Source organism: Setaria viridis, chromosome 6 (genome assembly GCF_005286985.2).
Source record: "Setaria viridis chromosome 6, Setaria_viridis_v4.0, whole genome shotgun sequence".
Taxonomy (NCBI): Eukaryota; Viridiplantae; Streptophyta; class Magnoliopsida; order Poales; family Poaceae; genus Setaria; species Setaria viridis.
Genome location: NC_048268.2, coordinates 2,603,778 through 2,617,192, shown reverse-complemented (window position 1 = coordinate 2,617,192; position 13,415 = coordinate 2,603,778). Strand labels below are relative to the sequence as shown.

At 44.4% G+C, this 13,415-nt stretch overlaps 3 protein-coding genes across 3 annotated transcripts; all 3 read right to left on the bottom strand.

The window, feature by feature from the left end:
- Positions 1-3,904: 3,904 nt before the first annotated feature.
- Positions 3,905-5,348, bottom strand: LOC117862019 (uncharacterized). The gene is made up of 2 exons (XM_034745528.2): positions 4,793-5,348; positions 3,905-4,644 (listed from the first exon to the last, which is right to left on the bottom strand). Exons 1-2 carry the CDS (start codon positions 5,114-5,116, stop codon positions 4,594-4,596), a joined length of 375 nt encoding a protein of 124 aa, XP_034601419.1. The 5' UTR covers positions 5,117-5,348; the 3' UTR covers positions 3,905-4,593.
- Positions 5,349-8,358: 3,010 nt separating this feature from the next.
- LOC117862214 (uncharacterized) lies at positions 8,359-10,368 on the bottom strand. The gene is made up of 3 exons (XM_072294661.1): positions 9,546-10,368; positions 9,297-9,458; positions 8,359-9,220 (listed from the first exon to the last, which is right to left on the bottom strand). The coding sequence occupies exons 1-3, from the start codon at positions 9,747-9,749 to the stop codon at positions 8,960-8,962; spliced, it is 627 nt and encodes a 208-aa protein (XP_072150762.1). The 5' UTR covers positions 9,750-10,368; the 3' UTR covers positions 8,359-8,959.
- Positions 10,369-11,897: 1,529 nt separating this feature from the next.
- LOC117861358 (uncharacterized) lies at positions 11,898-13,294 on the bottom strand. Its single transcript, XM_034744896.2, has 3 exons — positions 12,954-13,294; positions 12,362-12,563; positions 11,898-12,140 (listed from the first exon to the last, which is right to left on the bottom strand). Exons 1-3 carry the CDS (start codon positions 13,232-13,234, stop codon positions 12,111-12,113), a joined length of 513 nt encoding a protein of 170 aa, XP_034600787.1. The 5' UTR covers positions 13,235-13,294; the 3' UTR covers positions 11,898-12,110.
- Positions 13,295-13,415: the final 121 nt, after the last annotated feature.

Genomic DNA, 13,415 nt, shown 5'->3' with positions numbered 1-13,415 from the left:
CATGCTCATCAACAGAATGGCGTGGCTAAACGAAAACACCGGCACATAGTTGAGGTAGGATTTTCCCTTCTGGCCAATGCTTCCATGCCACTCAAATATTGGGATCATGCCTTTCTAACTGCCACCTACCTCATTAATCTCCTTCAAAGCAAAGGCATCAACTATGATGTTCCTGTCACTTGACTCCTTCATGAAATTCTTGATTATAAGTCTCTTTGAGTCTTTGGTTGAGCTTGTTGGTCCAACTTGCGACCATACAATTCACGGAAGCTTGCTTTTCGTTCTACTCGTTGTGCTTTCTTAGGCTATAGCGCCATGCATAAAGGATTCAAATACCTTGATATCTCCTCGGGATGTATCTACATATCTCGAGATGTAGTCTTTGATGAGGAGTTGTTTCCTTTCTCCCAACTTAATCCTAATGCCGGTGCCCAACTCCATCAAGAAATTGTCCTTTAGCCTTCACGTTTGCGCAATCATGGGGATGTAAGTTGCTTGACTAATGCTACTGATGTTCCTGGTGAAGTCATTGATGTTGCCCAACCAGGGCGCGCCGCGTGGGGGGGGGGCAGAGCACCGCGGGAGCGCATCACCAGCGCCTGTGCCTACGGAGCTAGCACCTGACGCGATGTGTGGCACCCTCGCGCCAGCGCGAGCGCCCGATCGGCTGCCAGGGTCTTCTGGCAGATCTTCTGCGCTGCCGACCGGATCTGGTGTGTCGCTGCCGGTTGCTTCTTCACCACCGTGACGCACACGGCTTCAACATGGGATTGTTCAACCCAAGAAATTTACGGATGGGACAATTCGGTATGGAAATTTCTGTGCAATTGGGGAACCTGAAAATTTGCAAGAAGCTTTGAATCATTCAAGATGGAGACAAGCTATGCAAGATGAGTTCACAACATTGCTCAAAAATAATACGTGGCATCTAGTTGAGCCGCCCAAGAGCGGGTGCAATCTAATCGACTGTAAATGGGTGTTCAAGGTTAAAAAGAAGGCTGATGGGGCAATTGACAGATACAAGGCTAGATTGGTAGCTAAAGGGTTTCATCAATGATATGGGATTGAATATGAGGATACATTAAGTCCAATTGTCAAGATTGCTACTGGAAGACTTGTTTTATCGTTAGCAATTTGTAAAGATTGGTGCTTGAGATAGTTGGATGTTCAGAATGTGTTACTTCATGGTGTTCTGGAAGAGGAGGTTTATATGAGACAGCCATATGAAAAAACATGGTGCGTCACACTTGGTATGTAAGCTTGACAAGGCGATTTATGGTTTGAAGCAAGCCCCTCATGCTTGGTATGCATGGCTAAGTTCAAAGCTTGTTGAAATTGGGCTCTTAGCCTCAAAGTCTGATAGCTCATTATTTATTTATTAGAGATCAGGAGTGGTTATCTATATGCTAATATATGTTGATGATATTATTGTCACTAGCAATTCTAGTGAGGCTGTCACAGCTCTTCTATTGGACTTGAGGAAGGAATTTTCTCTAAAGGATCTTGGGGATCTAAATTATTTTTTGGGAATTGACGTTCAAAGAAATAAAGATGGGTTGCTATTGTCACAAGAGAAGTATGCATGTGAGATTCTAACACGTGTTGGTATGGTGAAGTGTAAGGGTTCACCGACGCCATTATCAAGTACGGAGAAGCTTTCAAGTTTTGAAGGAGAATCATTGGGACCAGAAGACAGTGCACATTATAGAAGTGTTGTAGTATCTTACTCTCACGTGGCCTAATCTAGCGTTTTCAGTTAACAAGGTATGTCATTTTTTACATGCACCAACGTCTATTCATTGGACAGCTGTTAAGCGAATTCTTCGTTATGTTCAATCTACTTTGGATGTTGGGTTGCATACGAGGAAGGCAAATTCGACAACTTTGAGTGCATTTTCTGATGCTGATTGGGCTGGTAGTGTTGATGATAGAAAATCTACCGGAGGGTTTGCAATATTCTTTGGTCCTAATCTAGTGTCTTGGAGTGCTAGAAAGCAAGCTATAGTTTCAAGATCTAGTATTGAAGCAGAATATAAATCTATAGCTAATGCTACTGCGGAGCTGATTTGGTTGGAATCTTTGCTGCTTGAGCTTGGAGTAAAATTAACACAGCCGCCCATATTATAGTGTGATAACTTGGGAGCTACATATCTTTCAGCAAATCTAGTCTTTCATGCTCGTGCAAAGCACATTGAAATTGATTTTCATTTTGTACGTGAGAGGGTTACTAAGAAACAATTACAAGTCCAGTTAGTATCTACTCATGATCACGTTGCAGATGGTTTCACTAAAGCCTTGACAACTGGGGAGTTTGAATATTTTAAGCACAATCTAAATCTCAAGAAGTAGAGAAGTTTAGATTGAGGGAGGGATGTTAGAATCATGGTTGTAATAAGGTAATGTGCCGTGCGTTAGAGTGTTGGAGATAAACTCGTGCACGTGCGTGACAATTGTGATCTTAGAGATAGACTCGGTTGCTTGGAGATAAACCTTGTGTAATACGAATTATAAAGCAAACCGAGTCCTAGGTGATCATGATTGTATCCTTGTAAAACTCTCGGTGATTTTCACCATATATAAACGTGCAACCGTGGTGAGTCAAGATAGGCACCATGTTTCCTCCTTTTCTTCCACGGAGGGATATGGGAGCTCCCCGTGCTTAGGATCTCGAGCTTTCACTCTACTCCGGCGCCGCCACCAACCATGGCCTCATCAACCTCGCCGAGACCTGTGCGGCCGCTGCCGAGGCCTGCCCGCTCCTGAACCGCCTCCGGCTGAGCAGGTACTGCTTCGACTGGCGGTCCGGCGGCGTGCCATGGGGATCACCGGGATGTGCAGCCTCCGGTCGCTGCAGATCTTCGGCAACAGCCTCAGCAATGCCAGCCTCGCGGCCATCCTCGGTGGCTGCGCTGGCCTCGAGTCCCTCGACATCCGCCACTGCTTCAACGTCGAGATGGACGATGAGATGCGTGCCAAGTGTGCTAGGGTGTGGATGCTGAGGCTACCGCATGACTCCATGCACGACTACGACCTCAGGTTTGGAAGCCCTGAGATGGAGCCACAGGCAGCCCTGAGGTTGAGCCATGGAGCCCAGGAGATCCGGACAATATCTTTAGTTCATGATACTTCCGTTAGGGTGCTACTAGGGTGAAAGACGCTGTGGCTACCGTGTGACTCCATGGACGACTACGACCTCAGGTTTGGCAGCCCATGGAAGAACCCAAGGAGACATATTGCTGTGTGCACAACGGTTTGATGCTTATTTTCGTTGTCAGTTGGTATGTTGCCTGTCTGACAAGAACCAAAATATTGTGAAATCGATCGAAGAAATAAAAGACTACAGTGCATCAATGCTCAGAATTTGTAGATATATTCCAGTATCTTGATTTGTTCAAAAAATTTCAGAAATATAATTCTAATCCCTATATCAGCCAGGCAACATCTGAATTTATCCAGAAAATATGTTCAGTAAAATCAAGCATTCTATAAACAAGCCGGTGAAGATGCCGCCCAACAAGACGAGGCCGGTGGTGCTGCGGAGAGGAGTTCATGCTGAACGCCATTCGCTGGCCGTCTTGGTCTTCGTCGTGTCCATAAACAAGCCCTGATGCTATTGTCGTATGCCATCCACGTTGACATCATCACTGCGACCAATGTTAAGGGATGGACTATTAATATTGCTTTCAGCAAAGATAGCTAGTCATTTCATCACTATTCCACACTTGGTAGAATTCATAAAGTTGTGAGTTGACCTGAGTACATGACACATAAATGTATAAGGAAAAAAAAAGATCTCGACGGCAGCCTGTGTCTTTTAAGACAGTCATCTCTGTGTGATGCACAATAAACTAGTGCCAAGAACATCAGTTGAGCAGAGTCAAATTAGACAGATCATAGATACATATGTAAAACTTGTAGGTGCCTTGAAATTCAATAAAATGTGACATTGATGCCCCAAGTCCGCAAAGGACCCCGTTACACAATGTCATTATAGCAATGCACCTTTATTTCCGTTGTTGCAACTCTAAAGATCCCTAGAAGATCAGTAGGCATAATACTCTTTAGTTCCAGTCATCATACTCCTGTGAATTACAGTAATCATCTGAACCTTCATCATCTGCTGCCTCATGACTAGGAAGACTCCCTTTCCCCAGTCCAGCACATATCTCCCTTAGCTTCTTTTCCATCTCGCCATGAACGGAAGGCCCTGTAACGTGGAGAGATTCCAGTAGAGGGCACACATCTAGGATTTGGTACAGTCCAGCAGTATTGAGTTCACAGTCAAACAGTTGTAAGGAGCGTAGCTCGGACATAACTGGAGTTTCAAGTGCTTGTTTCTCGACAGCGGGACGAAATATGCAATCCCATGACCACCGCTCTCGATGACTCTGCTGCTGGTCACCATCATCCACGCCGTCGTCAGAGTAGTCATGGGCAAAAACCTTCTGGCGCCCGAGCACGAGTTTCTTGAGACGGGGACAAGCTTGGCAAACTGGAAGGAACAGCCTTCTGGAGTCGTCGGAGCTGCGATGCGCCGGTGAAATTTCAAGATCTTCTAGGAGAGGGAGCTGCTTGAGGGCTTCGTCCAACACTTCATTGCACGCAACAAAGTCGAAGAGATCGAGGCTTTTCAAAGACGGTGCTCTGCAGGAACACACACCTTCGAGTCAGAACAATACACTTATAGTAGTTCATGTAATGAAACAACAGATCTGGATTGGAGCTTGCAAGTTCTCCAATCCATTCAGATTTCAGAGTAGAAGGTAACAAGAACGAAGAACACGATGAATACCTTTCGGCGAGGTCGAGCAGGGAGTGGTTGTCGCAGGGTCCGGTGAAGGCGACGCACTGGCCGGCGGCGCGGTCCAGGGCGGCGCCATGTCTTGGAGTACCTCCAGATCGTGGGCATGTAGATGCGGCGCCACAGCGCGGGCTCCTTGAGCGCGACGCGGCGCCACGCCGTGCACGCGAACTCGGCGCCGCGCATGATCTCCCGGATGCCCAGCTTGAGGAAGACGATGCACAGGACGTCGCGCGGCAGCCCCGCCCAGTCCCTCGCCGCTGGCGGAGGTTCCATGCAGCGGCGGAGGCAGCAGCTGCCGGAGGAGGAGGCCATCGCTTGGGTTGGGAACGCGTGGATCTTCGGCAGTAACAACAGGAATCGAAATCGTGTGCGAAGAGACTTCAAATTAGTCCATCCTTTCTCCTCCTTAAGTGACTCGGACTCCTCTGTCAATGATTTGTTTTCAGAAAATTATTTAAAAAATGTATAGCCTTTCAGTTTCAGGTCGGTTGTGAGGTCGGCTAAAACATTAATGATTGATGCTTAACTTTATTTTTGAATGGCAAATTTTATGTATATTTAGACGAGATCCAAATGCTTGCCAGCGTTCACCCCTCCAGTTGGAAAGAGCCATCAACGTGCAGAGACTATAGTAGAGGTGAACTGTCAATAATGTTGTTCTTCAGTCTGCCAGTAGTCAGTTCACAACCAAACAATTCTGACATCGTTGAAACTACAACCTTGTGAGAATGTTTTTACAGACGGGAACAAGCTTGGCAAACAGATTAGAACGTCACTGTTCTGTAAAAATATGGCTGAAATTTCAATAACTTCAAGGAAAGGGCTTCTTGATTGCCTGATTCAGTACTTCATTGGATGTAAAGACATCTAACGGATGGACGCTTCTCAAACAGGGTGATCCCCAGGAATTCCTTCAAATTGTAAGGATATATGCTAAATCATTGTGTGAGAGCTCTAAAAGGACTTTTCTATCTCTCCACAATATATACATCATAGACATGCAAGTTGTCCGAGACCATTTTTACAAACATACTTTCTCCGTCCCAAAAAACAAGTCATCCTAGGAATTTTTGGACAGATTAATAAGGAGGTAAAATAACCTCGATTGCCCCTATTTATTAACCATATTTGGTGCTAATTGACTGCCGCCTGTCCACATGCGCATGTACACATTCCAAATTGAGTATAATAACTTGTTTTTTGACAAATTTTGAATCGGAGAATGACTTATATTTTTGGGACGAAGGGAGTCGTACCACCAGTTGTGCACCTTTCCTTAGCTAAATCTAGGTACTTCCTCTTTCCACTATACAATCTTTTCGGATAGACTTCACCAATAATGCAACACAAAGATCCCGAAAAGACTAGGCATACCTTTTATATGTAATTAAAGTCTTACTCCCACTGATTAAAGAGATCATGGGCAGGAAGAGTTACCTGCTAACTCATGGGCAGGAAGAGTTAGTTCCTTCAGCCTACCACATCTCTCCCTTAAATTCTTTTTCATCCTGCCAACTGAAAGCCCTGTAATGTGGAGCGATTCCAGTAGAGGGCAATTGTCAAGGATGACAGACAGTCCAGCGGTAGTGAGTTCACAGTTAAATAGTTCCAAGTAGCGAAGCTCGTTCATAATTGGCATTTCATCTATGTCCTTCCAAAAAAAAATATCGAGCTTCCAGAAAAATATCGAGCACTATTCTCCATGCGACCAAAGTGACCATAATCAAAAACCTTTTGGTGCCCTAGTTAGGGATGGCAGTCGGGCGGGTTTGGACCCAATGGGGGTGGGGGCGGGTCTGTTCCCCCCGCGGGTTTGTGGGTTCAGCGACCCGAAATGGGGCGGGGGCGGAGCGGATTTTGAATTTCCCCCATGGGTGACTCACGGGCCCGAAGTGTACATTGCAGTCCAACAACTAGGTATAGCTCAGCCCAACAAGAATCCTAAGTATATAATCTCTAATTCCACAGTTCCAGCCACACCCACTATCACTCTGTCTCCGCTAGTGCGCCGCGAGAGCCACCCGCACCCCCCATTGGCTGCCCTCACCCCCTCGCTGCGAGCAGCACCGGCACCCCCCGCCGGCCAGCCGCCCTCGCCACCTCGCGGGCCACCCTCACCCCTCGCTGCGAGCACCGCCGGCGCCCCCCACCGGCCGGCCGCCCTTGCCCCATAAAATATTTATATAACTTTTCAAAATAATATTAACAAACTATCCCATAAAGTATTTAAAAGATTTTTCCAATAACTTATTTAGATAACTTAATTTGAAAAAGGTGATGAAGTATTGTTTGTCTATTTTTTCTTAGAAATTTGTAGAACTATGAAGGTAAACAAGAACACCATTAACAACACAAGAACTCCTCCAAACATCAGATTATCCATTCATTTAATGTTTGTAGTTACATGCCACTTATAAATTTGTGCTCTCTAACATAATGTAATGGAGGAATGCTTTGTGCATTGTTGAACACATTTTCAGGATCAACCTTAGACTTGGCCCGAACCAACCGATCAAAGTTGGTGAAGAAATAACGTTCGCCCCATGATGCTGCATGGGCCACAGACGTTCCACCAGTAGCATTCTTCCAGTCATTGGTGCCCAGATCGAGATCCATGTAGTTGATATACGCGGCTCGTGGATTTTTCGACACATAGGGTGCCATGAACGTGTAGAACGCACTACCGGAAACAATAGGATTGCCGTGTGTCCACGGCACAGGGCAAAGCCCAAAAAGCACTCGACAAAGCACTCGGCGTCTACAGTCTCGGCAAATGTTTTTTTGCTGAGTGTTTTTTATCACGCACTTGGCAAAGACTTTGCCGAGTGCTAAACCCGATGCTCAGCAAAAAAAAAAGCAATGTGACGGCGCGGAGATGATCACGGCGCGTTTCCCGAGTGTCTAACGGCCTGGGCACTCAGCAAACATGCCCGTTTGCCGAGTATCCCAGTCCTGACACTCGGCAAACATGCCTTTGTTTGTCGAGTGTCCTGGCCCTAACACTCGGCAAACATGCCAATCTAGGCCCAGATTTTGGCCCCTTTGCCGAGTTTCACAGGCCCTAACACTCGGCAAAGATTCCATTTTAAGCCCAGAATGCACAGGTTTTTGCCACATGGCCCCTTTGCCAAGTGTATTTCGCATGGCACTCGGCAAAGAGGGCTTTTGCTGAGTGTAACACTTGGCAAAACTACCATATATATCCAGTTTATTTTGTTCGGTCACATATAACATACCATACTCAAATAAACATTACGTCCATCATAGATAGTTCACAATAAGCATCACAGGTAGTTCATATAGATATATCGACAACACATAAATGCAAATAAACTTCAGAATCACAAGTAGGTTTGTTCACAATCACAAATGCAAATACTCTTAAAAATCACAAGTAGGTTTGTTCACAATCGCTCTCGAGGCTCATCATAAATGCAAATAAACGTAGTCACTGTGATCATGGTGACCATTGTGAGCACGGTCGGTCATAAGGCTCATTCGATGCCGCAGATTGATTCTGCACAAAGGAGAAGAGATAAATCATTCACAAGAACGAAACATACAAGTATTAGAAATAAACTAGCAACTAGAAATAGTGATTAATTCTGCGGAAACTGAAAGTAGCTAAGTTAAAGTGATTGAGAAAGAAACAATGATTACAAGGTTAACTACAAACTAGAAATAAACTAGAAATTAGAAACGCACATCACAAAGGAGAAAAGATTGATTCTGCATAAACTAGAAACGGTGATTATAAGATTATGAAGTCACTCACAGTGCCTGGTGGAGTATTTGGAGCAGGTTGAGGAGGAGGGACTAGCATCGGTGGCGGAGGTTGATCGATTGCAGCGTAAACACCCCTCATCATTTCAAACATCTGCAAACGCTCTGCCTCCATCCTCCGCTCGAGCTCCTGCCGTAGCCTCCTCTCTTGTTCCAGCTGGGCCTACAATATTTCATCCTAATGTTACAATGCAACGCAAAAGTATGTAAAAATCAATGAACGATGAATAAAATAGAAATAACCTGGAGTTCGTTCATCTGGAACCTTGTAGAGTCCGGCCAGGGGCGTATCGCTAGGCTGGAACTCGTGCTCCGTGCTCGAAGTTGGGAGAGAGTCGGAGCACTGGCCGTGTCGATTCTGTCGTCACCAATCTAGAACCGGCCATGCTTCTTGCCTCCTCCCGTCCTCATGACCACTTCTCCATCAAGGTCATGGGCACTCGGATCGTACTCTGGGCCATGGACTGCCCTTGCCATCGATGTGTATCCATCAAGGCAACTGTGGACGGACTCATAGTTGTACGCCAAGGGTGGGTCATCCGGGTTGTAGGCGACGTCAGCCATCACCTTGCCCTTGTGGGCCAAATCATATGCCTTGAACTGGGAGCAAGGCTCGCCACCATGTGCCGCCGACTGCAAAAAAAAGCAATATGATTAGAAATTATGGAGAATTGAGCGTTAGAATAAAGAAATGCATTCGTGTACCCACGTATTCTGAGAGTTTGAGGTTGCCTTGATGGTGTGGTGCACCCCTCATCCACAAACGCCGCTCCCAGCAAGTGTTGTGATTCTCCTCCCACGCGGGGTCGCACCACCTGTCCACCATTCGGGCCCAGCACTGCAGATCGTGGGCGCACCACCATGGAGGCACCTACGTCATCAAGTATATGACATATAAGAAAATGAAATTAAGTGTAATTAATCTTAGAAAAAATAAGTATTAATGTTCTATATTTACCTGCATGTATTGTTCCCGGGTTAGCTTCATGGTTCTTGCCTCACTTTTAGCGATCCTCACTCTATGGATGTCTGCATGGTATTGGATCACGGCCTGGACGCGCACCTCGTAGTGCATGTCCTTGATGACTTTCTTGGCAGATTTGTCAGCCACAGCATCCGCCTTGGCCTCGTATCCCTCCTTGCATCTAAAGAAATCTTGCATATAGACGCGATGTATCCAGTCATTATTTCAAGAATGTCCAATCAGTGCCATGTATTGAGCAATGTAGTGCCAGAAAGAGTTACCCAAAGCTCGGCCTTGAAACGCTACACCTTGTTGGCGAATACCCTACCATCCCGATCAAGGGCGTTGGGGATGGCAGCATAGTGGGCCCACGTGTAGGCTGGCTCGACAGTTTCGTCGAACTGCACCAGGCCAGGGGACTTTTCCCTAATCAAAATACCAAGGATGCCGTTCACATTGCGGGCGCGGCGTGGGAGGACGGTGGCACGGGACGTGCCTACGGCAAGGCGTTGGGAGCTGGCAGCGGGTGTGCGGGTGCGTGTGTGCAGGTGGGTTTGCGTGTGTGCGTGTGTGTGGGGGGGGTGAGGGACGCGCCGGTGGATATGAAGTTTGTTGGCTGAGTATCTCAGATCTGACACTCGGCAAAGATGGGTTTGTCGAGTGCCCTGATTCGACATTCGGCAAACCCTGCTTTTTTTTAATTTTCCTTCTTTTCCTTCTTTTCCATAACGTGTTTTTCTAAAATTATTCTGATGTACTTTGAAAATACCTTGTTAAATTCACTCAACAATATATACTTAATTTTTCTACAAATATTATTCCATTATTTTATGCAGTTACAACTCAAATTTAATTTATATCCATTAAAATTCTATAATTGCACTGAATAAATTAAAATTATCAAAGGGAGATCCAAAAAATTACCAAAATTTCACATGAAACAATCTATGTTCTCTATCGCCTATACTAAAAGTTTTGAAGTCAAACCCCAATTCGACCATCGCTTTGACTCCAAATCTTACCGAATCCTTCTCAACGCTACGATTCTTCTTCTGAGATGCTTCGGTTTGTAAACATCGTACGTGAAAAATTATGCAAAACCTTCTCAATTTTTTACCACAGCCTCCACGTATGATATCATCACATCATGACAAATCTCATGATTTTCAGACTTCATTTGCTTTGTTTAGAATTTAAAAACCATTCCGCCACACATTCGTGGTCGTGTTTTCTGAACAAGATGTTTAAAATTTCATTTCATTTCCCGGGTAAGGCCTCACACTGGACTCAGTAACATGAATATCATTTTTCTACTCATTTTATTCTATTATTTGAATAACTTGCAGTTCAAATTTGACTTATTCCAAAAAATTCCTAGAAATGCAATAAATTAATTAAATATAGCAAACAGATCTAGAAATATACCAAATTTTAACATGGAATACCAGATGTTGTATGTGGAGAGTAGAAAAAGTTTCAAGGTCAAAAGAGAAAAAAAATGAAATTATTTGGCACTCATTTGCCGAGTGCCAAATAATTACACTCAGGCAAACATATATGTTTGCCGAGTGTCTACCTTTGTTGAGTGTCTTTTGGCTCTTTTGACGAGTGTATTTGTTTGCCGAGTGTTTCCACTAACGGACACTCGGCAAACGTACTAACGGACGGCACACGGGCTGACGGATGTCCACGTGGCGGTTCTTTGCCGAGTGCCTAGCTTTTGCCGAGTGTTTTTTTCCTCATTTGCCGAGTGCCAAACTTTACCGAGTGTTTTTTTACAGCACTCGGCAAAAAACTTGTTTGTCGAGTGCTCAATAGAATGCACTCAGCAAACATTGGTTCCATGGAAACCATGGTCATGAGAATCTATGTCATCGAAGTCCTCGTACTCAACTAGCTCAAGCTACAGCTCGAGCAAACCCATCAGTGGATCATATATTTCTTGATATAGTCTCCTAACCTATTGCCGTTCTACCCAAAACTCAACATCAGCTAAAGTGATGCTAAACAGAACGTCGAAGGAAAAAAGAATCAAATAAGCCAAAAAAAGAGCTTTATTCATATGATGATAGACATTGGCATTTGTGTCTTTATTAGCGAATGGGATGAAGCTAAGGATTAACGCTTTATTGACATGCATCATCCGTGGGGATCAACATGCCATCTTCATCGACTGCTCGTATCAAAATTGACCATTGTAATGCAAGGCTTGGCTTGGTAACTTATCAGAAATTAGCGTTCACCGCAAGTGAATTATGCTCGCTACAGAGGTAGAGGAATCAAAGAAACAAGGGACACATAGCTCAGACGATGCTGGCAATATACTATGTAGGTCAGTTGGAATCCTTTGCTGTGGTCGAAAGTCATTATCAGCCTGTTTAGTTTTTATAAATTACCACTCCCAATTAATAAATATAAGGTAGGTTTTAGGATTCATACATAGGCGGATAATTTATTTAGGATGAAGCATAAAATAGATCGTAGATCTAGTAGTCATCTCGTCTCAACACACACAAACATGCGAAGGATGGTCTCAATCTATGTCCGAAGTGCAATGTCTCAAGGGAAAATGCCAATACCACCCGGAATCTGCATAAAATTTATGAATGTGGTCATTCATCATTTGTGAGTATTGTTTCCATCACATATTCACATTCATGGAGATGAATTCATCTATTCACTAAAACTACTTCTATGTACACTGCAGTGGTAAGGTATGTATAGATGTTTGCTGTCCTATTTAATTTTATCCAAAATATGAAGAGAAAATTTCAATACTAGCAACAGATAAAAATGTATCTGGCACTTACCGGAATGGTTTCCTTTGAAGTGTAGTATGCAAATATGGATATTTCAAAGGTCCTGCTGGCACCGTCTTCTTGGATTATTTTGTAATTTATAATACCTCGTGCCATTGTAAGGTCTCCTGTACCCCCCATAACACTCCACTGGCCTGGTCCACTGATCTTGCCCCCAAGACGGCCCATCACCTTAAGTGTTGATCCAGCGAGGCTATTTTGTTGACAGAATCAGAATATGCATGCATAATTTAAAAGGTCAGGAGTAGCAGTGTAGGGCGTAACAGTTGCATCACCAAGTTCTAGTCCAAAACAGAGTTTGGGACAAGGTCCCAGTAAAAGATTGAAAACTTTGTCCATACAAAACTTGTAAAGTACCTGGTTCAAAAAAATGGAGATGGTATATGTCCGTTTACAATCGTATTAAAATTGCATTGATATATCATATGTTTTATATTTTTATAACAAAATTAATAAAAAGTTGTCGAAGCTATGTTTAAAACCCCAAAACATCTTTTTGAAGACAACCACATAATATGATAAACATACACTTGTGTAAATACCACAACACAAGCAATTCTGTAGCCAAAAAAGGATTCTTTACCTTCCACTCTCGAACACCAAATCCATTATGGTTTCCCATAAATTCTGGGCTGGGTTGGCACGGGTCGTGAGGCCCTCTGCATGCCCGATGGGATTCCCATCAGGCCCATCCTTTATGACCCAATTAATGATGACTGTATCAGTTCCCAAAGGCCTTTGGTCCGTGGCATATGTCTGTTTTATGTATAGGGTGGTTTGCAGCTTCTTGTCATCCAGCGCGCGTACCGCAGAGATGGAAAAGGCAAGCAATGAAAGCACGGCTATTGCATAGTAGGAGGTCATGGCTAGCTAGGATCGTAGGGTATCTATTTCCTTACTCCCGTATCGTATTTGAAGTGTGATAGAAGGGGGTTGTATTTATAGAGGGATCTACCCTAGTCCATAGAAGGTAACATGGTTTCACATGGCCCTGGTATGCTGCACTCATGTTTGTTGAATACTTTATATGGGGGTAAATATGCAG

Bases quoted from the DNA above. Each gene is read 5' to 3' on its own strand.
- LOC117862019 (XM_034745528.2), bottom strand. From the start codon at position 5,116: ATGGCCTCCTCCTCCGGCAGCTGCTGCCTCCGCCGCTGCATGGAACCT. The intron at 4,645-4,792 runs GTATTCATCGTG...GTGTTCCTGCAG, and splicing joins CTGCTCGACCTCGCCGAAAG to AGCACCGTCTTTGAAAAGCC.
- LOC117862214 (XM_072294661.1), bottom strand. From the start codon at position 9,749: ATGCAAGATTTCTTTAGATGCAAGGAGGGATACGAGGCCAAGGCGGAT. The intron at 9,459-9,545 runs GTAAATATAGAA...TTGATGACGTAG, and splicing joins CCCGGGAACAATACATGCAG to GTGCCTCCATGGTGGTGCGC. The intron at 9,221-9,296 runs GTGGGTACACGA...TTTTTTTTGCAG, and splicing joins ACCTCAAACTCTCAGAATAC to TCGGCGGCACATGGTGGCGA.
- LOC117861358 (XM_034744896.2), bottom strand. From the start codon at position 13,234: ATGACCTCCTACTATGCAATAGCCGTGCTTTCATTGCTTGCCTTTTCC. The intron at 12,564-12,953 runs GTAAAGAATCCT...TCAACAAAATAG, and splicing joins TTGGTGTTCGAGAGTGGAAG to CCTCGCTGGATCAACACTTA. The intron at 12,141-12,361 runs GTAAGTGCCAGA...AATTTTATGCAG, and splicing joins CTTCAAAGGAAACCATTCCG to ATTCCGGGTGGTATTGGCAT.